Source organism: Pleurodeles waltl, chromosome 1_1 (assembly GCF_031143425.1).
Source record: "Pleurodeles waltl isolate 20211129_DDA chromosome 1_1, aPleWal1.hap1.20221129, whole genome shotgun sequence".
NCBI lineage: Eukaryota > Metazoa > Chordata > Amphibia > Caudata > Salamandridae > Pleurodeles > Pleurodeles waltl.
In genome coordinates, this window is record NC_090436.1 from 23,912,564 (window position 1) to 23,939,179 (window position 26,616).

The 26,616-nt window shown below is 46.3% G+C and overlaps 1 protein-coding gene across 1 annotated transcript in view; it reads right to left on the reverse strand.

The window, feature by feature from the left end:
* Positions 1-26,616, reverse strand: part of IDH3B (isocitrate dehydrogenase (NAD(+)) 3 non-catalytic subunit beta) — a 151,391-nt gene that overhangs the window by 33,041 nt on the left and 91,734 nt on the right. The window contains exons 8-10 of the mRNA XM_069205867.1: positions 22,247-22,349; positions 7,867-8,013; positions 245-339 (exon numbers count right to left, since the gene is read on the reverse strand). Of these exons, the coding sequence (XP_069061968.1) occupies positions 245-339; positions 7,867-8,013; positions 22,247-22,349 (345 nt within the window). The remainder of the gene's footprint in view (positions 1-244; positions 340-7,866; positions 8,014-22,246; positions 22,350-26,616) is intronic.

Here is a 26,616-nt window from a genome sequence, read left to right on the forward strand (position 1 = left end):
ATACAGAAAAAAAATAATCAACCAACAAATCTAGAAGGGTGAGTCTGTGAGTGCGTCTTAAGCTATTACACCTGCTGAGACTTGAATTCACATTCTGACAAGAAGCCAGGGTGGAGAATGGGTACTCTAACCAACGAACACAATATAATACTTGAGAAGCCACATTCTGTACCGAGGATGGAGACAATATCTGGTATAGTGAGATGTAGCAGTTCTTTCGAAACACAAATAAACAACGACTTACTTAAGATGGCGTAGCATGTTGCTGGCACTCAGTAACATGGCAGTGGGGTTGGCAATGTTCCTGCCCACAGCCTGGGCAAAGGGGTGTCGAGCACCCTAAAGAAGAACAAAACAACTTGGGGGTTAAGAAGATCTTGACAGTTTGCACCACAGACAGCCTTTGAATACTTTAATTTAAGGGAATCATCAGATGCTCGGAAACAAGAAAGTGCCTTTAGAATCCACAGCTAAATACAATGGTGATCCTGTCTCAGGGGTGTGCTGCTTAAGGACAGATTACAACTCACAGATGGACAACATAATACAAGAAACACACTAATTCTCAAAATTACTGTATCCGAAAAGAAGGGAAAACATCGAAACAGATTTTATATGCCCGGCTCCAAGACCTCTCTTCTTGACTCCACCTGTCTGCATCAGGAGCTACTGGCTCTTTGTAAAGAACTGAAATTGCACCTTTTCAAACGGTTCAATTTATTATTTTCTTACCTCTTTATTTATTATGTTCTTCAATTCAAGGCAGTTGCAATTAAGGACCTCATCTGCCTTTCGGATCACTACTGCAAAATATGCACCCTCTCCCACTGGTGGTACAAGTGGCAAGTCAAACCCCATTTCAGTGGACGTAGCAAGCCCATTGGCCTCCAGTAAGGACATCTAAAAGTTGTCATCTCTATAGAGGGGCGGGGTGGGGGGGTGGAGAGAACCATTACTCTCTCCATCATTAGCTCCTTCTTGGAGCATACTTTGTTAAGTGTCAGGGTCAGAAAAAAATAATAGAGAATTAGGAGGTATGATGACCGGTTGCACTTTTATAACCGTGTAGCATGACATAGTTTGAGATCGGGCCAAAGTTGCTTCCGTGTTGGAAATTGGAATCAGCACTGCATTCTCTTCTGCCACGGGTTGCGGGGTTGACAAGGAAGGACCCGGCACAGGTGTTAGGTACAGGGCCGGAGCTTGCCCCAAAGGGGGGTTGGGGGCTGGGGGTAGATTGACAGATGGTGCAGAGGATTGATCTGTCAGCAGTGACCTGACTGGAAGCCCCTTCAATTCCAGAAGTACACCAAAAGTCTTTAGAACGACCTACTGGAAGGCATCAATCTGATGCAGAATCGCCAATGGCCCAGGAAACTCGGGTGTATTAGAATCAGGTGGTGAACGAGCTCTGTGGCGGAGGACCCAGAGGAAGACCAACTGACACTGTATCCAAAGCGAAGACGCAAGGACATCAGAGTGGCAAGATGGGGTCAAATCTTGCTTTTTTTTTGTCTTTATTTTTGGACTTCTAGCTGGGCTTACCAGAGGGCTCCATCTGAAGTTGATCCAGGGATGCGGAATTCCTATCACACAACACCCGGGACATCTTGTTTGTGGTCAAGGGTAACAAGTTTTTATGTTTATTTTGTCCTTCAGACAAGTAGGCCCAACCCCCTGCATCACAAATCCTTTGGCTGCCAGTTTACAGAGAGAGGAACTGTCTGCAGCTGAGGTAAGATAATGCTGTTCGAACTTGTATTTATGGTTCATTAATTAAAAGCCTTCATTATTAGGGTGAGCACTGTGAATAAATGTTTTAAGGTCTCACTGCAATATTGACAGTGGTTCCAGCATTATATTTAAAAAAAAAAAAAAAAAAAGCATACACACATTTGAAAAGTTTAACAATATGAGGCTACGTATAATGCTCCCAGAATGCTCTCTTATTAGATGTACATGTTTACAGAAGCTTGTAACAAAAGCGATGATTCTTTGCTTTAAAAAAAATATATATATAGATGTTCAGAAACAAATGCAGCTAGAAAAAAAAAAAAAAAAGTTTCACTTCTGAGACATTTAGGTGCTATGTCTTTGAAGAGTCATTTAGTAAAATGTGTTAAAGAATTGCTAGTATTTCCCTAAAGAAAATCCTAATGGAAAATCAGTGTAACCATTTTTAATAAGCACTGACACAGCCAACCAATGGTTTTCTGGTGAGTCTTTTGGTTTTGTTAATACGTGTATTGTTATGACATGGCTTTTGTAACACTTCATTGTTGTAGGAGCTGCCAGGCCCTTATGATTGTGACAAACACTGGCAAAAACAAACAAGAAAGTTTTTGATCACTAAAAGCACACATTGCCACCAGTGGTGTAACAAAGGCCCCACAAACCCCCTCCAGCACAGCACCTGCCCTAAGTGAGTCTGGAGAAAGGGCCCCTCCATGTTCTTTGCAGGAGGGTCCCTCCAGTTTCGTTACGCCACTGGTTGCCACTGTAGTTCCTGGCCCTGAACAAAACTACTTTGTGTCCCAATATGCTCCTTGTGGAACAGCAGAATGTGATCACTCACAGTAAAGCCATCAGACAGAGATAAATAGAAGTTCAATAAAAACAAAATGTCATTAATGCCAGACGTAATTAGGGACCCAATTCTTAAAGAAAGTCAGAAAAGTCCACCCATGGTATACGTCTTTGAATTAGTGGCTTTCATGAATTCACAAAAAGTAGACCAGGAAATCGTACTTCCATAAAATATTTGTGAACTGTATCTTAGCGTGAGCAAATATGCATGTGTAGATTTGCTGATGTGAAAATCTATTGAGCGTTTACAAGTTCACTTTCCCTCCAACCACTTTTTTCCCCAACCCGGGAAGAACCTCTACTTCTGCAAGTGTCAGGAGTAAATTTCCAACCTTTCTCATTATGGGAAAAAATTTGAGAAGAGCTGGTGAAAATCTTTAAAACATACAAGTTAGTAGGTTTGCAGACTCAAAGACATTCCAGTCCTGGAACTATTGGTTACTGCTCCTTCCAGCCCCAGTATGTAGATCTGTGGAAAGGTGGCAAAAAAGGAAATTGCTATAGTAGGGATTGAAATTGCAAGTATTCAAGCCCTACTACAATAGTTGCCCCGGCATAATCAGAAAGGCTATTATCAGAGCTCCTACATAATGAAATTGCTGCCATAATTTGTCGTCACACTACATGGCACCAAAGGGACAAGTAGTTTTTTTTTACAGGACAAGTAGATTTAAGAATTAACCAGTCCCATGGAGAAGTAGATATTTTAATAAATTCCACACCCCTGTGATCTCTTGAAGAAATGGCCAAATGAGCGAGATTGAGTTTGCAACCACAACTTGGAGCGAGGATACAACTTATATGAGAGTTGTAACAACTTAATCTGTTCGGAAACATATAGCTATACTTTCTGGTTCCAGATATTCTTCGAGTGCATAAGAGTGCATTTGTAGCACAACTTTGAGTGGAGTCCAAAGCCCAAACACCAGACCCCATGCAGGTTCATGACCAACATTTGTGTTGACTACATTGTTGGCATGGTCCCATCATTTTAGGAATGGGCATTGTTCCTTACCAGAATGGATGAAGTTGGTAAGTTGTGGGAGGCAAATTAAATTGAAACTAGAGCTCCGGATCTGCATTGTAAGGTGTGGCAAGCAAGAAATCGATATCACCGTTCAGGAGTGGCACTTATATGTGGGCCCATTCTATCACTCCTGCCGGGGTACAGAAATGACCCAGTATTGTATGGCGCAACGTAGCACAGTATGCAAGTATTGCTTCAGAAAATGTTCTGGATAATGTCTGCCACCTAGGAAGTATTCTAAGATGAGGAATCTATGCTTAGACATTCATCCAAATTAGGTGACATATAAAGAGGGCTAATCACTCAAGCTGCTATTTCCCAATTTGTAAACCACAGTAGGTCTCACCCTCTCACTCTGGTAATACACAAACCACTTCTCTACCGGATTTACATATTTACAGCCTGAACAAGTAATAGGTCCACAACTGTCTACTTACTGGAACCAAGCAACCCATTGTAAAGCTTGGCTCTCTCAGGGGAGCGAAGCAGAGCAGCCCGAGGCCTACTCAGGGGAGGTGGTGCGGCCTCGTAATCGCCATTCGCTGACACACAATAATAGACCTCAATAATTGACGGTCCACTCATTGCTTTTCAATGTCAATTACACACACAACTAAATACTGTGCACTAATTTACAAATATATACATAAGGCATATAGGAATACCTTTGGTGACATCATGAAATCACATTTGCCCCAGCTTTATCAGGTCGAGCATCACAAGATTAGGCTGGGCGTGGTGTTGCAATAAAACTGACCTAGTGGCTTTGTCCGGGAGTCACCACACCAATGTATAAGGCAATCTTATTGACGTGGTCTTGTGGGTTACCAGATCAATCCTCAAGTTAAGACTATTGGCTCTGTCAAGGGGTCATCACATCAAAATGTAAATCAAGCCTATTGGCATTGTAAAGCGCTTACAATATTAAAATACAGGGCAACCCTACTGGCTTTGTCATGGATCAACCCCATTATAATAAAAGGCAAACCTATTGTCTGTGTCATGGGATTGCCACAGTTCAATAACAATAAACCATTTTAAGGATCACCATCCTATCGCTGGAATCAGTAAAGTATTGCAATATTTACCAGAAGACACTGTCAGCAATATGTTTTAATAAAATCATTGGAAATCAATATAAATTTGAATCTTCTTTTGCACTCTTTAGGCCACATACAATGTAATCCCAGGACCAACCACTAGAGGTCCCTGCATGCCTGAACTGTAATGCAAAAGCTCCAGCTCTGGAGTGCTTTAAACACCAATGACAAACTTTCCTAGGGCCATGATTATGATGATCCAGGAGACTTATTGGTAGTTATAAAAATCAAATCTAAAGGGGGCTGCTACACTGTGCAGCCCCCACAACAGTGGAAAATTACATTGGTGGTGGCCAGTTTATGTTCATGAAAATTATGAAGAGTAAAATGAGGGTCAAGCAGTGCTCTTTCACGCACCATAGATGCCTCACCAGCACTATGAGCCCATCCTGTTGCTTGCTGGTTACTTAAGTCCTTAGGCTGCTTGAAAGTAGTCATCTTGTGTAGACCTGACGTCCATGTGCATGAGACAAGAGACAGACTCACACTATTTTCCTTACTATACACAGTCTTTTTTATTTTCTAGTTTTCTAGAGTGCTCCATGGGTGCCATACAAGTACAAGAAGTGATTACATCTAACAAGTAGCAATAATAAAAAGCTCTTAAACGAATAACTAGATCTCAACGAAGTACCCAGGGTGAGCTATTTCTTAAGGGAACAGTAGCGGTCTTCATCTGAACAAGAAGAAAAGAACCTAAGGGACAACTATTCATTACAAAGACTTATCCTGAAACATGGAAGTTTTTTAATTGTCTGTGGAAGGGTAGAAGGTTCTGGTTCACCCTTAATTTGTTGAAAAGCTGCACCTGAGAACGACTGCTGCTCAGAAGTGAGGACATTCCAGGAGTATTGTGTTCTTGCTGCCAGATCTATTTTGTACCTGTAAAGTCTGATTAAGTTTGACAGAAAGCTGTGGTGTGCAGTGCTTCATTTGTGAGACAACCGTGCTTGAACGCACTTTTCTGCTTGATTGAGAGCCCATGCAAAGTAGACACAACGTGGGGTAATATGATCATACTTTTCTATTGAGGATGATAGGAGCCTGGCTGAAGCCTTGAATGAGGATTTCAGGGTGTTTAGTGGTGATTAAGACAGACCATCCAGGACTGCAGTGCCAAAGTCTACTCAGGATATAATGAAAGCATATGCAGTCTTTAGCTGGTCACAAGTTAAAAGGGAGTAATTCCTTTAAGGGAATGACGTTTGCAGCTCTGGCAACTTTATTAATGTGTGAAACAATCAGAAAGGAAGTATCCAGTGGAGTTCTAAAGAGACAGTGAGCAAGAGAACTCTGCAGAAGTCCACAGCTCTTTGAGCAGATCAGGATCAAAAACTGGTTTTAACCTTTAGTGAGAATGGAATAAACTGTCTTTTCGTGTTGAGGTTAATGAAGTTATTTGCTGTTCAAACTTGTAGTTTGATGACCTGTATGCAGTATGATGATGTCCTGCACTGAGGAGATTTTGATGTAAACTTTGGTACCATCAACAAACAGATAAAGAGCCTCTACCATACCCTTCGGATCTAATTCACAGACTTGAATAAAATAAAGAAACAAGTACAATCAAAAATACAGTCTCATAAATGATGGGTCTGGCAACCCAAATGAGGTGCATTCCTATAGGAATTAGAACATAAGATCTAGAAAACCCCTGAGTAAGTGAGATTGATCACTGAGATTAGAACGAGAATATCAACTAAAGACCGATTCCAAAAATTGAGGATGTTAAGAGAGATGTGCAGTTTATTTGTTTACAGACTGGAGTTACTTGTAAAAATCCACAACACCAGAAAAGCACTTCCAGAGAGACAGAAGAAATAATGATGAGTATCACTAGACCGCACAAGCAGGAGATCCTATGCACAATGACAGGCGCTCAACAGAAGGAACTGTATTGCCTTCGTGCCTTTGCAGATAAGAATAAGTGGCTGACGGGTTTGGTTGGAACATACCGCCACCACCACCACTGAAAACTAAGAGTTAGTCATCTTTTCCCATATCTTCGAGTCAGCAAGGGTTCAAAGACAACTATTTATTTAATTACATGCACTATAAGGGAGTGTGGAAGACCCACTAACACTTAAACCTCTGTTCTCCGTTTTATACAGGGCACAGAGTTACACGCCGTTGGGTCTTCCAAGCTCCATAGTAGTGTTTAATTGAATGCAATAGTTGTCTTTTTTATGTTTTTCAGATTACACAAGTGCAGCACGTCCAATTACTCTCTCCGCCTTTTTGAAAATTTCAAAAATAAAATTCACTGATGTTCATGGTGCTACAAAAATAAATCAAATACTGAATAAAGGACCAAAATAAGGAAAACATATCAGGCACTTGGGTCCACTGTAGACTGGGGTCTTGGGCCCACGGTAGACTGGGGTCTTGGGCCCACGGTAGACTGGGGTCTTGGGCCCACGGTAGACTGGGGTCTTGGGCCCACTGTAGACTGGGGTCTTGGGCCCACTGTAGACTGGGGTCTTGGGCCAGAGTGTCGACAGACCACGTGGCTGAACCTCTGAACTAAGCGTTGGGTGTAAAGTGAACATCCACAGAGAGCAAGACAAGAACAAACTTGATGCTGAGCTGACCAGGTACCTGCCGAAACGTGGTGCAGAGGAAGCATAATGAGATTACACATTATTTGAACAGTAAGTTTTCCATCTTGCATAGTTCGAACCAGCATTATTGCCAAGAGCATTATTTTGTTTTCTTACTGTGACTAGAGTAAAGGGGCTACCATTTGGGTCTCTTGCCAAGTTAGGATCAGTGTTATCAAAAAAGAAGGAAACGGCACGAGACAGAATAAAGAGGATATAAAGCAACACTAGAAAGTACGTATCCATAGAAAGAGAAGTAAGCACATGGAACGGTGCTCAGCAGAATCTACGAAATGGGACAGTAAGATAACCTGAGAATAATGCTGAAGAGTGAATGAGATAGTGAATAAGGTAAGTTCAACTTGTACAAAGCACACACACTACTACTTTGAGCTGTAAGATCTCTGCATTTGGGTTGGATGCATGGACAGTGGTTCTGCTATAAAGATCTATGTTTTTATGCAATGATGAGTCCGGCGCTTCAGCCATCTCATGAAAGATGTTTCTTGTTCACTCTCTTGTGAATGTTCTAGGCCCGATAGGGATGCCTTACCGTCTCGAAGACTGCGTACTCCGCGCTGTAGCTCTCACCAGGGACCACACCAGCGCCTCCGACTAACCCAGCAGCCAGGTTGTCAATAATGTTGCCATAAAGGTTGGGCATGACTAAAACATCAAACTGGTAGGGGTTCTGGACCAACTAGACAAAGAAAGAACATGAGAAGTATTAACAGTCACAGCTTCAAAGCATCATCATTGCCAACCCCTTTCCCCTCCCAAAAAACTTGAAGACAAATATCTGAATTAACCATGAATAAGGCTACAGTGCTTTATTGTATTTACTTTTCTTATATTTCTATCAGTTTTTGCTTTGGGAAAAATGTGCTTTGAATCTGTATTTGTTCCCTTTTATTTAAAAGAATGACGACTTGCAAGCCTGTAGGGTTTCACCCCTACATAAGAGTTGTTAAGCTGTCACATACAAGGTGTGAGTAGTTTGTGCAACTCTACTGCTGCATTGTGATACTTCTTGTTATTTTCCAGTTCTAAATGTGGGAACTAAAAATTCTGCAATGCAAAGGGAAAAAAAAATAATATTACAGGGCATGCTAGTTGTACCGAATATAGGACTGCTCGATGTGACCGCATAGATGGGCAGGTCATTTACATGCATCAACTTTAGATAGATTGTCCTGGGCACAGTGTACTCATTTGAGGAGTAACAACTTTACACATCTGAAAGTCTACTAAGCATACAGAGGTTGATTTTTTACATTTGAAAGTCTTACCATGAACTACTGGCTCGCTTTTAGGGTGGAGTGACAATGAGCAACAGAGGTACACAAGAATAAGGCCTGATTTGCCAAAGGCAGGGAGGACTGACAGAGAATCTGTCTAACACAGTCAGGGCTTGAAGCAGTCTAGCATTCCAAAGTATTTCTCTGAACATAGCAGATCTCACTGTTGGACACATCAAGTCTTCACCCTCCCTGGGGCAGTGCTAACTCCGTCAAACATGGTGACAGATCAGAGAAGATCCATCACCATGTTTGGAGGAGTTGTCACTGTGAAAGATAGCAGCGGAGCTGCAGCAGATTTCTTGGAAAAGCTGATTTTGTGCCGACAACACTTTGGCCGGGATATGTGGGAGACTTTATATGTTTTGGAGAGAGTAATGAGGCCCCTGTTTTGGCAGTAATTTTCCATGCCCACCAACGCGACAGAAAGCTTATAATTCCATCGGCATTAGCAAATTTACCACAAGAGGTCTCACTCATGGGAAAATACTGAAAGTACATTGCATCTTTGAAGTTGATGAATGATGCAGTGGGAAGTGATGAAAGTGCAACAATTCCAGGAGCAACTGAAGTAGTTGAGAAAATATCAGATTCACACCAGAGGCAAAAGCACTTCTGTTTGAAAGCTTAGATTTTAGTAGTCAATAGAGTTCTGACACTAAGGATGTTCCTAGAGTCAGAAGGTAGGGTCATTGAGTGAACCAACAAAAAACTACTGAGTTGAGAGATGAGAGGTCCTGGTGAATAATGCGGCTTAGTCGTTTGGACAAGAGAGTCAGTTCAGTCCTGAATTTGACTGGAGGTCTGTGGAACAAGTGGACATGGTCAGTGTGCCAAGTAAAGCGAGGTTCCCGAAATCTTATGAAGGTAAACACCACCCACCAATTATTAGAAAGAACTTGTCCCTGTCCAGATCGTTAATATGTGCTGAAGTATCAACATCTACTAATACTGCAATACACTGTTCCTAGGTCACTAGGGAAGACAGGACGAGTGCTCTGGAGTCCTATTTAATAGGAGCAAGAGTCCTCACACACCCAAATGGGTGTCATGCTTCATCATCGGACAAGCTCCTCGTCAGACCGGCGCTGCAATGTCTGACAGGCACCACCCTTCCGGGGGCTCTTTGCCGGAGATCTTTTTTCGATGATGCCACTCTATCCCGCAGATGAGTAGGGAGAAAGAAAAAATGGGGAGAGTTCAAAGAAGACCCGATTTTGAGGTGGGTCCCATAATTGTCTGACCCACCATTATCAGACATACAGTTAAAGAGTGACAGAGCATTATCTCTATCTCACTCTTCTGATCTATATTTTAACCTTGGCCTTCACCCCACATAGACAGAATAAAGTTAAGTACTCATTAAGGGCCCTGAGCCAATTTTATTTTCCTTTCTTTGAACTCTCCCCATTTTTTCTTTCTCCCTACTCATCTGCGGGATAGAGTGGCATCATCGAAAAAAGATCTCCGGCAAAGAGCCCCCCGGAAGGGTGGTGCCCGTCAGACATTGCAGCACCGGTCTGACGAGGAGCTTGTCCGATGATGAAGCATGACACCCATTTGGGTGTGTGAGGACTCTTGCTCCTATTAAATAGGACTCCAGAGCACTCGTCCTGTCTTCCCTAGTGACCTAGGAACAGTGTATTGCAGTATTAGTAACTTTCATTGGAGGGTATACACTGGACCTTTAATCCTCCACATCCCCTGTATTTTTGAAGTATCAACATCTTCTGTTCTTGCAAGCCACAACTAGATCTGGATCAGGGTCTCTCCAACAGTGAAATACCTGCAGACAGTGGCGGTTTGGTCCCTACTTGTAGCATTATGGTGCTTGAACTGCCCATACATTCAATCATTAGTTCCTGGTAAGTGTTTCAGTGAAAATGTTACTTTTTGTGTGGATTCTATGCTACCAGAGACCCTGGGTCCCTTGAGATGGGGATGGAAATATAAGCCCCCCCTGCCTGCTTTTAAACATCAACTTTGTATGTTTGGACTTCACCACTGTTGAAGATTTTGAGGTAGGAGTGCGGTCATAAGAGCGCAGGAAATATTCTGGCATGAGAACTAAGTACAAAGCAGAGTATCTTGAATCGGTGTTGTCCAACAAAGGGAAACTCTAGCTCTCTACAGAACTTAAAACAGATGGAAATGTGGGGTTGAATAGATCTTGCAAGCAACAAGGCCATAACTTCTCTCTTTTAGAATAAGAATTTTGTCTTGAAGACTGCAAAACAACTTCTTTTAAAAGTAATGGTCAAGACGCCTTATCTTCACAGTTTTTGACTTTTACGAGCAGTCTTTATTCTCCCTTTGAAGAGTATAAGTAGATTTTATTGTTGCAGATGCTGACGTTTCTCAGAAGTCACAAACAGCAGGAACAGTCTTTTGATAAACTGTAGGGCATGGTCGTAGTATATTATATCACAGTAAGAGGAGAAGGAGGTGCGACTGGGAACCAATGAAGGTCTAGTACTAAGGCTCCGAGATAATCATAACAAATGAGGGAGGTACTGTTCCTGTTAAAGAGAAATAAAGAGAACATGGCGGAGGACAAGTCAGGGACCAGGAAACCTACAAGCTATTTCTTGGTGCCCTCACACATCCTGAAGGGATGTCATGCTTCATCATGGAGCATGCTCCCAACGTAGGGCCGGCACTGCAAAGTCCTACGGGCCCTATGAAGGGTCGTTTTAGCGGAGATCATTTTTCTGTTATGCCGTATGATGAGTGGTAAAAGTGTGAGGGTACCCTAGGTGTGTGGGGGTGGAGTGCATTCATTTAGGGCCTAATTATGAGTTTGGTGGTCGGACGAGCTGACTGCCAAACTTGCGGGGAGGACGCCACCGCCACTGTTGTGATGTCCCCCCCCCCCAAGCGTGTTACAGTGTTCCTGCTGGGATGACAGGTGGGAACATTGTATTACGCTATTCCCGCCGGGTTGACAAGCAGGAACAGTGCTACAGAGCAGAGACCAATACTGTAGCATACCAGCACCACGGAATGCGCACTGTCTGAAAAGCAGACAGTGCGCATTCCGATGGTGCTGGGCACGGGGGGCCCTGCACTGCCGATGTCATGGTCATGGGCAGTGCAGGGGCCCCTATGTGGCCATGGAAAGCCTGCAGAAGGTTGAGTTGTAATCAGCATGGTGGTGCAGAGCACAGCGCCGGTGTAACTGAGTACAACTCACAGCACCGTCAGCCCATCGGGAACAATGTTCCTGGCGGTGACAGCGGTCCACTGGTGGGTCCACCCACCAGGGTTAGAATGTGGTGGTTGGACTGCCGGGAGTGCGGCAGTCCGATTGTCATCACGAGTGTGACGGTCCTTGGCCTGCCACACCTGTAATGAGGCCCTTATTTTTTAAGGCTGCTTGGGTACAGCCTTGTACATAAATGATCACTTCACCCAACACACCTAGGAGACCCTCACACTTTTACCACTCACCATACGCCCTAACAGAAAAAAGATCTCCACTAAAGCAACCCTTTGTGTGGCCCGTAGGACACTGCAGTGCCCGTCCTACGAGACGTATGCCCTATGGTGAAGCATGACATTCCTACGGGATGTGTGATAGCACCAAGAAATAACTTTTAGGGCTCCCGGTCCGTCTCGTCCTCCGCCCTGCTCGGTTCCTTTCTCTTTAACAGGAACAGTACCTCCCTCAATTGTTATATGTAGGAAGTTGGCTCTGTATGTGCTATTTCAAAGTAAGGAATAGCATGCACAGAGTCCAAGGGTTCCCCTTAGAGGTAAAATAGTGGTAAAAATAGATAATACTAATGCTCTATTTTGTGGTAGTGTGGTCGAGCAGTAGGCTTATCCAAGGAGTAGTGTTAAGCATTTGTTGTACATACACATAGACAATAAATGAGGTACACACACCCAGAGACAAATCCAGCCAATAGGTTTTTATATAGAAAAATATCTTTTCTTGGTTTATTTTAAGAACCACAGGTTCAAATTTAACATGTAATATCTTGTTCGAAAGGTATTGCAGGTAAGTACTTTAGGAACTTCAAATCATCAAAATTGCATGTATACTTTTCAAGTTATTGACAAATAGCTGTTTCAAAAGTGGACACTTAGTGCAATTTTCACAGTTCCTGGGGGAGGTAAGTTTTTGTTAGTTTTACCAGGTAAGTAGGACACTTACAGGGTTCAGTTCTTGGTCCAAGGTAGCCCACCGTTGGGGGTTCAGAGCAACCCCAAAGTCACCACACCAGCAGCTCAGGGCCGGTCAGGTGCAGAGTTCAAAGTGGTGCCCAAAACACATAGGCTAGAATGGAGAGAAGGGGGTGCCCCGGTTCCGATCTGCTTGCAGGTAAGTACCCGCGTCTTCGGAGGGCAGACCAGAGGGGTTTTGTAGGGCACCGGGGGGGGACACAAGTTGACACAGAAATTTCACCCTCAGCAGCGCGGGGGCGGCCGGGTGCAGTGTAGAAACAAGCGTCGGGTTTGTAATGGAAGTCAATGGGAGATCTAGGGATCTCTTCAGCGCTGCAGGCAGGCAAGGGGGGGATTCCTCGGGGAAACCTCCACTTGGGCGAGGGAGAGGGACTCCTGGGGGTCACTCCTCCAGTGAAAGTCCGGTCCTTCAGGTCCTGGGGGCTGCGGGTGCAGGGTCTCTCCCAGGCGTCGGGACTTTAGGTTCAAAGAGTCGCGGTCAGGGGAAGCCTCGGGATTCCCTCTGCAGGCGGCGCTGTGGGGGCTCAGGGGGGACAGGTTTTGGTACTCACAGTATCAGAGTAGTCCTGGGGTCCCTCCTGAGGTGTTGGATCGCCACCAGCCGAGTCGGGGTCGCCGGGTGCAGTGTGGCAAGTCTCACGCTTCTTGCGGGGAGCTTGCAGGGTTCTTTAAAGCTGCTGGAAACAAAGTTGCAGCTTTTCTTTGGAGCAGGTCCGCTGTCCTCGGGAGTTTCTTGTCTTTTCGAAGCAGGGGCAGTCCTCAGAGGATGTCGAGGTCGCTGGTCCCTTTGGAAGGCGTCGCTGGAGCAGGATCTTTGGAAGGCAGGAGACAGGCCGGTGAGTTTCTGGAGCCAAGGCAGTTGTCGTCTTCTGGTCTTCCGCTGCAGGGGTTTTCAGCTAGGCAGTCCTTCTTCTTGTAGTTGCAGGAATCTAATTTTCTAGGGTTCAGGGTAGCCCTTAAATACTAAATTTAAGGGCGTGTTTAGGTCTGGGGGGTTAGTAGCCAATGGCTACTAGCCCTGAGGGTGGGTACACCCTCTTTGTGCCTCCTCCCAAGGGGAGGGGGGTCACAATCCTAACCCTATTGGGGGAATCCTCCATCTGCAAGATGGAGGATTTCTAAAAGTCAGAGTCACCTCAGCTCAGGACACCTTAGGGGCTGTCCTGACTGGCCAGTGACTCCTCCTTGTTGCTTTCTTTGTTCCCTCCAGCCTTGCCGCCAAAAGTGGGGGCCGTGGCCGGAGGGGGCGGGCAACTCCACTAAGCTGGAGTGCCCTGCTGGGCTGTGACAAAGGAGGTGAGCCTTTGAGGCTCACCGCCAGGTGTGACAATTCCTGCCTGGGGGAGGTGTTAGCATCTCCACCCAGTGCAGGCTTTGTTACTGGCCTCAGAGTGACAAAGGCACTCTCCCCATGGGGCCAGCAACATGTCTCTAGTGTGGCAGGCTGCTGGAACTAGTCAGCCTACACAGATAGTTGGTTAAGTTTCAGGGGGCACCTCTAAGGTGCCCTCTGTGGTGTATTTGACAATCAAATGTACACTGGCATCAGTGTGCATTTATTGTGCTGAGAAGTTTGATACCAAACTTCCCAGTTTTCAGTGTAGCCATTATGGTGCTGTGGAGTTCGTGTAAAACAGACTCCCAGACCATATACTCTTATGGCTACCCTGCACTTACAATGTCTAAGGTTTTGCTTAGACACTGTAGGGGCACAGTGCTCATGCACTGGTACCCTCACCTATGGTATAGTGCACCCTGCCTTAGGGCTGTAAGGCCTGCTAGAGGGGTGTCTTATCTATACTGCATAGGCAGTGAGAGGCTGGCATGGCACCCTGAGGGGAGTGCCATGTCGACTTACTCATTTTGTTCTCACTAGCACACACAGGCTTGTAAGCAGTGTGGCTGTGCTGAGTGAGGGGTCTCTAGGGTGGCATAATGCATGCTGCAGCCCTTAGAGACCTTCCCTGGCATCAGGGCCCTTGGTACCAGAGGTACCAGTTACAAGGGACTTATCTGGATGCCAGGGTGTGCCAATTGTGGGATCAATGGTACATTTTAGGTGAAAGAACACTGGTGCTGGGGCCTGGTTAGCAGGGTCCCAGCACACTTCTCAGTCAAGTCAGCATCAGTATCAGGCAAAAAGTGGGGGGTAACTGCAACAGGGAGCCATTTCTTTACACAAGCCCCCCCCAGCCCACAGGCCAGGAGACTCAGCCAACGCTGGAAGAGTCTTCCTAGTCTGTCAGGCGAGGAAGAGTAGAGGAAATGGCTGGTTTGTTGCAGGGCCTACTCTGCCTTACATCCTCCTGTTCAGGTCATTCCCTCTGGGGAACTGACCCACTTCCACAGTGATAGGACCTAGTCTGAACTGCCTCTTGTCTGTGCTTTTTATGTCTTTACCCATTCTCTCTATTTTGAGGTCAGAGGTATCCACCTCTGCTAATCTTATCTTAGCCAGGGTCACCCCTAGCTTACCCAAAGAGGTTACCCAGAGCTGGAGTAACCCCACCATGACCAACAGGGTCAGGGGGCCTAACTTGTTATTTGGCATGGGGTCAGACCACCATGCCAAGGATAGTGCAGCCATAAAGGCTAACACCCAGCAGAGGCCACTGACAGCTGTCAGTGCCCAGAACCACACCTTTAGCTCTTCACCTAAAAGGGAAGGGGCTAAGTTACAGGCTTCTTTGGGTTCAGGTTGCCTGTCTGCTGTATTGGAATGGGGAGTTACCACATCTTGTAGTGAACACCCTTCTTCCACTCTTTCTTCTGTTAGCTGAGGAGCCACCCACTCAGGTTTAACAGTTGCCTGACTAGCCAGGACTTCTTGTGGGTCAGGTTGGACTTTATCAGGGCCATTTTTGGAGTTCTCCCCTACTGGAGCAGAATCTCCCTGGCTTGCTGTAACCTTGGCTAAAGGTTGTCCACCCTTCCTACTCTGTTTTCTTTTCTTCTTCTTCTGGGGCCTGCTTGCATTTACTGCAGAGGCAGGACTTCCAGAAACCTTGGGAGAGGACTGGCACTGGACCAGTTCCTCTCTTGAGCTCTGACTAACCTCTGGGTAGTCATTTCCAAGGAGACAATCAAGGGGGAGGTCTGTACTGACTACTACCCTTCTCCAGCTAAGAGTGCCACCCACTTCTATGGGTACTAAAGCCACAGGCCTCTTAGTGACCCTGTCTAGGCTAACTCTTACCCTGGCAGTCTCACCTGGGATGTACTGGTTTGAGAGCACCAGCCTGTCATGCACAATAGTGTGACTGGCACAAGTGTCTCTCAGGGCAGTGGTTGGGATTCCATTCACCAGTAGGTGGTGGAAGTGTCTACTTCCCTCTGGAATCTCCAACTCACCTGTTGGGCCCTGTTTCCAGTTGAAGGCTATGAAGACCTCCTCATCTGAGGAGTCATCTCCCATGGCTACACTGGTTACCCCTGGAATCTTGTTCTGGGGTTTGTTTTTGGGACAAGAAGTGTCCTTGGTGTGGTGCCCAGACTGTTTACAGTTGTGGCACCATGCCTTAGTGGCATCCCAGTTCTTACCCTGGTACCCACCTTTGTTTTGGGTTGTGTCTTGGGGCCCACCCACCTGTTCTGGTTTTTGGGGGCCTACAGGGGACTCTTTTTCTTTGTTTCTAGTGTCACCCACTTTCTCCTGGGGAGTTTTTGTAACCCCTTTCTTTTGGTCACCCCCAGTGGAAGTTTTGGTTACCCTAGTCTTGACCCAGTGGTCTGCCTTCTTTCCCAATTCTTGGGGAGAAATTGGACCTAGGTCTACCAGATACTGATGCAACTTTTCATTGAAGCAGTTACTTAAAATGTGTTCTTTCATAAACAAATTATAAAGCCCAACATAGTCACACACTTCATTTCCAGTTAACCAACCATCTAGTGTTTTTACTGAGTAGTCTACAAAATCAACCCAGGTCTGGCTCGAGGATTTTTGAGCCCCCCTGAATCTAATTCTATACTCCTCAGTGGAGAATCCAAAGCCCTCAATCAGGGTACCCTTCATGAGGTCATAAGATTCTGCATCTTTTCCAGAGAGTGTGAGGAGTCTATCCCTACACTTTCCAGTGAACATTTCCCAAAGGAGAGCACCCCAGTGAGATCTGTTCACTTTTCTGGTTACACAAGCCCTCTCAAAAGCTGTGAACCATTTGGTGATGTCATCACCATCTTCATATTTAGTTACAATCCCTTTGGGGATTTTCAACATGTCAGGAGAATCTCTGACCCTATTTATGTTGCTGCCACCATTGATGGGTCCTAGGCCCATCTCTTGTCTTTCCCTCTCTATGGCTAGGATCTGTCTTTCCAAAGCCAATCTTTTGGCCATCCTGGCTAACTGGATGTCCTCTTCACTGGGGCTATCCTCAGTGATTTCAGAGGTGTTGGTCTCTCCTGTGAGGGAACCAGCATCTCTGACTATTATTTTAGGAGTCAGGGTTTGAGGGACCCTGTTCTCCCTAGATAGGACTGGTAGGGGGGAATTGTCCTCCAAGTCACTATCCTCTTCCTCTGAGTTGCCACCCTCAGAGGGGTTGGCCTTTTCAAACTCTGCCAAAAGCTCCTGGAGCTGTATTTTGGTAGGTTTGGGGCCCATTGTTATTTTCTTTAGTTTACAGAGTGACCTTAGCTCTCTCATCTGTAGATGGAGGTAAGGTGTGGTGTCGAGTTCCACCACATTCACATCTGTGCTAGACATTTTGCTTCTAAAAGTTGGAATACTTTTTAAGAATCTACAACTAGTTCTAGGTTCTAATTCAAACTTTTACAAACTTTTAAACTCTACAAGAAATGCTAAACAGGATCTAACACAAGGCCCTAGCAGGTCTTTTAAGAATTTAGAAAAATTTCAAATTGCAAAAATCAATTTCTAATGACAATTTTGGAATTTGTCGTGTGATCAGGTATTGGCTGAGTAGTCCAGCAAATGCAAAGTCTTGTACCCCACCGCTGATCCACCAATGTAGGAAGTTGGCTCTGTATGTGCTATTTCAAAGTAAGGAATAGCATGCACAGAGTCCAAGGGTTCCCCTTAGAGGTAAAATAGTGGTAAAAATAGATAATACTAATGCTCTATTTTGTGGTAGTGTGGTCGAGCAGTAGGCTTATCCAAGGAGTAGTGTTAAGCATTTGTTGTACATACACATAGACAATAAATGAGGTACACACACCCAGAGACAAATCCAGCCAATAGGTTTTTATATAGAAAAATATCTTTTCTTGGTTTATTTTAAGAACCACAGGTTCAAATTTAACATGTAATATCTTGTTCGAAAGGTATTGCAGGTAAGTACTTTAGGAACTTCAAATCATCAAAATTGCATGTATACTTTTCAAGTTATTGACAAATAGCTGTTTCAAAAGTGGACACTTAGTGCAATTTTCACAGTTCCTGGGGGAGGTAAGTTTTTGTTAGTTTTACCAGGTAAGTAGGACACTTACAGGGTTCAGTTCTTGGTCCAAGGTAGCCCACCGTTGGGGGTTCAGAGCAACCCCAAAGTCACCACACCAGCAGCTCAGGGCCGGTCAGGTGCAGAGTTCAAAGTGGTGCCCAAAACACATAGGCTAGAATGGAGAGAAGGGGGTGCCCCGGTTCCGATCTGCTTGCAGGTAAGTACCCGCGTCTTCGGAGGGCAGACCAGAGGGGTTTTGTAGGGCACCGGGGGGGGACACAAGTTGACACAGAAATTTCACCCTCAGCAGCGCGGGGGCGGCCGGGTGCAGTGTAGAAACAAGCGTCGGGTTTGTAATGGAAGTCAAGGGGAGATCTAGGGATCTCTTCAGCGCTGCAGGCAGGCAAGGGGGGGATTCCTCGGGGAAACCTCCACTTGGGCGAGGGAGAGGGACTCCTGGGGGTCACTCCTCCAGTGAAAGTCCGGTCCTTCAGGTCCTGGGGGCTGCGGGTGCAGGGTCTCTCCCAGGCGTCGGGACTTTAGGTTCAAAGAGTCGCGGTCAGGGGAAGCCTCGGGATTCCCTCTGCAGGCGGCGCTGTGGGGGCTCAGGGGGGACAGGTTTTGGTACTCACAGTATCAGAGTAGTCCTGGGGTCCCTCCTGAGGTGTTGGATCGCCACCAGCCGAGTCGGGGTCGCCGGGTGCAGTGTGGCAAGTCTCACGCTTCTTGCGGGGAGCTTGCAGGGTTCTTTAAAGCTGCTGGAAACAAAGTTGCAGCTTTTCTTTGGAGCAGGTCCGCTGTCCTCGGGAGTTTCTTGTCTTTTCGAAGCAGGGGCAGTCCTCAGAGGATGTCGAGGTCGCTGGTCCCTTTGGAAGGCGTCGCTGGAGCAGGATCTTTGGAAGGCAGGAGACAGGCCGGTGAGTTTCTGGAGCCAAGGCAGTTGTCGTCTTCTGGTCTTCCGCTGCAGGGGTTTTCAGCTAGGCAGTCCTTCTTCTTGTAGTTGCAGGAATCTAATTTTCTAGGGTTCAGGGTAGCCCTTAAATACTAAATTTAAGGGCGTGTTTAGGTCTGGGGGGTTAGTAGCCAATGGCTACTAGCCCTGAGGGTGGGTACACCCTCTTTGTGCCTCCTCCCAAGGGGAGGGGGGTCACAATCCTAACCCTATTGGGGGAATCCTCCATCTGCAAGATGGAGGATTTCTAAAAGTCAGAGTCACCTCAGCTCAGGACACCTTAGGGGCTGTCCTGACTGGCCAGTGACTCCTCCTTGTTGCTTTCTTTGTTCCCTCCAGCCTTGCCGCCAAAAGTGGGGGCCGTGGCCGGAGGGGGCGGGCAACTCCACTAAGCTGGAGTGCCCTGCTGGGCTGTGACAAAGGAGGTGAGCCTTTGAGGCTCACCGCCAGGTGTGACAATTCCTGCCTGGGGGAGGTGTTAGCATCTCCACCCAGTGCAGGCTTTGTTACTGGCCTCAGAGTGACAAAGGCACTCTCCCCATGGGGCCAGCAACATGTCTCTAGTGTGGCAGGCTGCTGGAACTAGTCAGCCTACACAGATAGTTGGTTAAGTTTCAGGGGGCACCTCTAAGGTGCCCTCTGTGGTGTATTTGACAATCAAATGTACACTGGCATCAGTGTGCATTTATTGTGCTGAGAAGTTTGATACCAAACTTCCCAGTTTTCAGTGTAGCCATTATGGTGCTGTGGAGTTCGTGTAAAACAGACTCCCAGACCATATACTCTTATGGCTACCCTGCACTTACAATGTCTAAGGTTTTGCTTAGACACTGTAGGGGCACAGTGCTCATGCACTGGTACCCTCACCTATGGTATAGTGCACCCTGCCTTAGGGCTGTAAGGCCTGCTAGAGGGGTGTCTTATCTATACTGCATAGGCAGTGAGAGGCTGGCATGGCACCCTGAGGGGAGTGCCATGTCGACTTACTCATTTTGTTCTCACTAGCACACACAGGCTTGTAAGCAGTGTGGCTGTGCTGAGTGAGGGGTCTCTAGGGTGGCATAATGCATGCTGCAGCCCTTAGAGACCTTCCCTGGCATCAGGGCCCTTGGTACCAGAGGTACCAGTTACAAGGGACTTATCTGGATGCCAGGGTGTGCCAATTGTGGGATCAATGGTACATTTTAGGTGAAAGAACACTGGTGCTGGGGCCTGGTTAGCAGGGTCCCAGCACACTTCTCAGTCAAGTCAGCATCAGTATCAGGCAAAAAGTGGGGGGTAACTGCAACAGGGAGCCATTTCTTTACATTATACGTAGCATATCATAGCCAAAGCCAATGTCTGAAATGATGGTTTAAGACTTGGACATGGGTGCACATATGATAAACTCCTCGCACTCAAGCTCTACTTTAAGTGCTACTGGACCAGCTCCCAGTTAATCAAGTGGTCAGTACCCACAAGATGAGAATGGTAAAGAGCCAGGGCACCGGCACAGCCAGTGCTTTACAGATTCATCTAATTCTACTGGGTTTAATCCCAAGGAAGAAGCACGACCGTCAGAGTCCAGACACATGAATAGTTCTCGTCTCTAAGTCAGCGTTCTTTTGTGAACGGAAGGCATTGTTTATAGCACAAAGCATCTTGAAATTACTCATAGACACAACAGACGGTCCATTTCAAAGTAGGTTTCACATGGTCTTGTTTCTATCAGTCAGCACATTTTTTGGGGTATCTAGGGATAATTTCCTTTACTCTGGTTAACACCACTTACGTTTAAAACAGTGGGATTTTGTAATGCATGCAAGGCTGAAAGTTCATGCCATTTAGCACCGCTTTGCTCTGGAGCGTAACAAGGGGATCAGCGCCGAAAATAAATCCTAGTTTTTTTTTTTGTTTACTTTCTCTTACATGCTTAAGGGTGGTCCGCGGTTTAAGGGTATATGGTCATCAATATTCCCAGACAGCACTAGTAAATCAGATGAATCTATATTTAAGTAGAAGGTGCTACCTTCCATCAAAGGGTATTTGGTAATGTTTGTCTAGCCACCCAAATCACTCTAAATTAGGGTTTCATCTGCATACATTTGAAAATGCACTTTGTATTGTGCCATAACCTTTTACTGCAGAAGTATGGACATGTTGAGCAGTGGAGAAGACCCTCTTGCGCTCTGAATCCCATCTTAAGAAAAGGTACTAAAAGAACAAATATTAAGCTGTTGACCTTGGCGGAGGAAGGTGAATGGAACCATCTAACAACCGATCTGGACACTTTCCCAATTTGTTAGGCTTTTAAAAGGAATATTGCACTTCAATATATCTGTTTTTCTTCAACCAGGGCAGACTGGAGTTCACCTTTCTCATGTGTTGCAGTATAAATGTGGCACCACTATGGTTTCAGTTTTGTCATGAGAAAGTTTTCTCCCTCTAGTTTCCTTTCCAGCTGAAGATGGTGGAAGGGCTTGTTCCAAATGCTTTTGAAGCTGCTTTGTCACCCCTCATCCAAGAATGTACTCGGGTAGGCAAGAATCAAGATCACCTGTAGCGAACCAAAATTTGTGGATCCACCATTGGTTTCTCCATAATAGGTGTTATGCATGTGTGTTTCAGTGAACTGAAGACAATGCATACTGTTAGTGATGCGGTGGCAAGGTTTGTGATTGTTTTTAAGAAAAAAATGGTCTGGCTTTGGAGTGTCATTTAAGCGGAGACAAAACGTTAGTTACAAAGTTTGTGGTGGGGGAAAGATAGTGCAACTTCTATTTCTCTAAACCGTCCCACCCACCCTTTCAGAAAATGCTAAGACATCTATTCATTAATTACAGGAGCCCAAGAGGTGGCCCTGTCTTTGCCTTAAGCAAGATGGCAGGATACCTGGTGATGGAAGCTGATTCACCAGGCACTCACTAAATCTGCTTTTCATTAATCTTCTGAATGAATAGTTAAGTGCTTCGACATATGGCTGAAACATTTCTTATTTTGTTGCACGGTACGAGAGTGGAAAAGACAAGGGAACCTGTGCCAACAATGGATTTAAAATCGAAACACAGAAACGTAGCCACTATGTAATAGTCCTCTAAAGAATGATCTTCCTACCTGCATGCAACAGTTATCAATTATCATTGTTTCGAAATGGATCTTGGGATACAGCTCTGCAACGTCTCTGCAGCACTGCAGAAACAGACCATCTCCCAGCTTCCTGCAAAGGTAAGAAAGAGACAATACCTTGTGAACTTACACACAACAAAAAGAAAACACAAGCTTAGTTGAGTGTTCCATGTTTTTCTTAGAAATGCATTCATGCCTTCATCAAATGAAAATCCTGCACAAAATGGTGAAACTTCATGGCAAAAGTGTAAACATCTGGTCTGATAAGTTCATGATTGTAGACACACAAGAGGAATAAGGAGCGTAAATCACTTTCTTATTGGGAGACCATGAATAGCTGCAAATCCAGCGTTTTACATGAAAATGGACCTCATAGTTCATATTACCAGATCAATGTAACATTCTTACTGGCTGTCAATTCAACATTCAAAGTTGTGTGTAGCATGCTCAAATCATTCTGGGGAGAGTGCTTTTTTTTTTTTTTCTCCTTCTTCTTTATGATTCTTTATTGGGATTTTGTAGAACTTATGACATCCAGGCTGTGATCAACAGAAAGTGAAATCAGCAAGCAATCAATTCATAGGACATGGTTATTTCCCTTCCTCGGATTAGTAAACAATGGCAAGAATTCAGGTGAGACGTTATTCCCAAGCATCATCACTCATTTTGAAAAAGGTTGATTAAATGGCCTAAACAAGGGTGGCAGCAAAGTACAGAGGTGCCAGGGAAGGGCCAAGACAGGAGGAATAAACAGAGCAAAGAATGAGGAGGGGTGATAGCAGACTATAAGAGAAGAAGCAACTTGTGTAGCAGCCGTGTAGGAAACTCACTCTTTTTGGCAAGGTTACCCCCACTGTTTGACTGTTGTCCATATGCTTTGACTTTGTTCAAAGGGATCCTGCTAGCATGGACCCCAGCGATTGTGCGCTCTGCCTCTAAATTTGGTTGCCTAGGACTTTGCACACCCCACAACAGGCATACTGGTGCCCCCATATAAGTCCCTAGTAAATGATACTTAGGTACCCAGGGTATTGGGGCACCAGGGCTTCTCCCTGGACTGCAGCATGTATTATGCCACCCATGGGATCCTGTGGAAAATGATGTGTCTGCAGGCCTGCCATTGCAGCCTGCATGACAAGGTGCATGCACCCTTTTCACTACAGGTCACTGCACCAGGTCACTGTAAGTCACCCCTATGGCAGGCCCTCCTAGCCGATGGCAGGGTGCTGGAACTCATGTGTGAGGGCACCCCTGCATGAGCAGAGGTGCCCTTTTAAACTCCAGTTCCATCACACTGTACTTTGTAAGTGCGGGGAAGCCATTTTACCCTTGTACTGGACACATAATGGTAACTCTGAACTGGGAATGTTTGGTATCAAACATATCAGCATCAGTATTGGTTTATGATTCCATGCACTCTGGGGGCTCCTTAGAGGACCCCCCCAGGATTACTCCTACCAGTCTTCCAGGGCTTTGCAAGAAGCCCGCTCTGCTGCCACCCTCCAGACGATTTCCTGCCCTCCTGCTGCTGGACCAGCTCAAGCAGGGAAAAGCTGAACAAAGAATTTACCGTGGGATAGGGAGGCAACACCCTCTCCCCTTGGAAATAGGGAGTAGCCTCCCCAAGCCGCCGGTATGCTTTGAAGGGCACACTAGGTGCCCTGCTTACATAAACTGGTTTGCACCAGTCCATGGACTCCCGGTCTTTTCTCTGGCACAAAATTGGCAAAGGAAAGGGGAGTGACCACTCCCCTGTCCACCAGCTTCCCCGGGTGGTGCCCAGAGCTCCTCCAGTGTGTCCTAGACTTCAGCCATCTTGCTTTGCAAGGGGGGGGCACTCTGGAGGGCTCTGAGTGGCCAGTGCCAGCAGGTGACGTCAGAGACCCCTCCTGATAGGTGACCAATCCCCCTTCATGGGCTATTTAGGGTCTTCCTCTTGGGTAGGTCCTCAGATTTGACATGCAAGATTCCAGCAGGACTCCTCTGCAATGTTTACTTAACCTTCTTGCCACTGGGACCGCAACTGGACTCTTCAGGAACCCACAAAGTGCAACTCCAGCAATGACTTAGCTTTGCAACATTGTTTCTCCGGCTCCTTCCAGCAACTGCAACATTTCCCCGGCTGTGCATCTTCTGAGGTCGACAAGACTCCAGCCTGCACCAAGAAGTAAGAAGGAATCTCCCTTGGAGTGAAAGAGTCACTCCCCTGCATTTGCAGGCACCAACTGCAATGACGACTGGCTGCATGGATCTGCTCTACTCCGGAACTGCGTGGATTCTGCATCACAGGTGGTGGTCTGGAGTGGTCCCCTTAGTCCTCTCTGCCAGTATCCCTGTGCACTGCGACTCTTGCAGCTACCAGGGCTTGTTTGTTCATCCTCCACGGGATCGTCCGGCTTAGTGTATGTCCGGCCCCCAGCACTTCTTCCTGTCAAGCATACTCTCAGCTCTGCTGTTTCAGTGACGTGGGACTCCTCTTCAGGTGTGCTGAGTGGGCCTCGCTGGGACTTGCTGTGCCTGCTGCCAGTAGATTGCCTATAGGGGCTGCCTCCTTTTAGGAAGTGGTGTGACCTATGGTACTTACATCTTATACCAGGTCCAGATATCCCCTCTTAGTGAAGTGCAGGCAGCGTCTAGGAGCCAGGCTCTCTAGGGGTAGCTGTGGATGACCAGCTAAGGCTTATCTATGAGACATGCAAAGCTAAATGCAATACCACTCTAGTCACACAGTACTCACACACATGAAAGGAAATACTCAGTGTTACAAAAATAAAGGTACTTTATTTTTGGCACAAATCACCACAAAATACTAGACAGGTGACCCACCCTTAGGAGGTAAGTAATACACTAAAGATATACACTAGCAATCAGAAAAAGGCATAGGAAAGGTTAGAAAACAGTGCAAATAGCAATAACCAATAGTGACCCTAGGTAGAGCACAAACCATATACTAAACAAATGCAATGCGAACACAGGACTCCCACCTAGGTAAGTGGAATGTGTAGGGGGGAGTTGGGGGATATTAGAAAACCACAGAGGTAAGTAACAGTACCCCACAGCGACCAGGAAAGCAGGAGTAAAACACTGGATTTTCCCCACACCACCCAAAAGGAAGAAAAGAAGCAAAAGAAGACACCCAGACAAGACTGCAAGAAACCAGCAGTGGATTTCTGAAGGAAGAAGACCTGTGGAGAGAGGGGACCAAGTCCAAGAGTCACAGTGGACTCCAGGAGGAGTGGGAGCTACTATCCAACTAGAGGTACTTGCAGGAGTTGGTTGACGGTACTGAAGAACAGGTCAGCACTACAGCCCTGGAGAAGAGTTCCTGATGGATGCAGAAGATGTCCCATGCCGGATGGAAGATTGCAGATGGGTGTTGGTGCAGGATTTCCACCAACAAGCCTTGGCAAAGGCAAACTCGTGGTTAGTGGAAAAGAGGTGCTGCCGGGGACCAGCAGGGTCCAGGAGGATTCAACTCAGGAGGGAGAGTCACAGGGGACCCTTAGCGTTGCAGAGTCAGCAGGAGCAGAGGCAAAACCCACAGGACTCCCACGGGACAGGGATACAGGAATAGCAGAAGGAGCCCACGCAGCACTACAAAAGAGGATCCCACACCACAGGAGAACCACGCAGGATGCTGTGCTTTGCAGGATGGAGTGCTGGGGGCTGTAGCTACACGTCACATGAAGGTCCCTTGGGGGAGATGCAAAGCAGCCTTGGCAGCTGCAAGTGACGCAGTGCACGGGGGTACTGCCCTGCATGGGAAGGTAAAGGCTTACCTCCACCAAAGTTGGACAGCTGGCAGAGAGGACCAAGAGGACTACGCTGGACCACCACCCATGATGCAGGATTCACGTACCTCAGCAAGAGAGGGGATCTACGCAGCCGGTCGTCGTTTGGGCCTGCGGTTGAAGGGGAGTGACTCCTTCATTCCAAGGGAGATTCCTTCTTCTTTTTGTGCAGACGGAAGAGTTGCAGTCTTCTGAGGATGCGCGGCGAGGAAAATGTTGCAAAGCTGGCAGGAGCTCTGGATACAATGTTGCAGAAGAGTCTTCCTTGTGAATCTTCAGATTGTCAGTTTCTGGAGGGTCCAGTCGCAGTTCCGAAGGCCAGAAGTCAAAGCAGAGGAGTCCTGCTAGAATCTTGCAAGCTGAATCTGAGGACCCACCCTAGAGAGAGACCCTAAATAGCCCTGAAATGGGGATTGGTCACATAACCAGTTAAGCACCTATCAGGAGGGGGCTCTGATGTCACCTGCCTGGCCTGACCACTCAGATGCTCACAGAGTTCCCTGCAAACCTTAGAAACAAGATGGCGGAACCCAGGGACCCTCTGGAGGAGCTCTGGGCACCACCCTT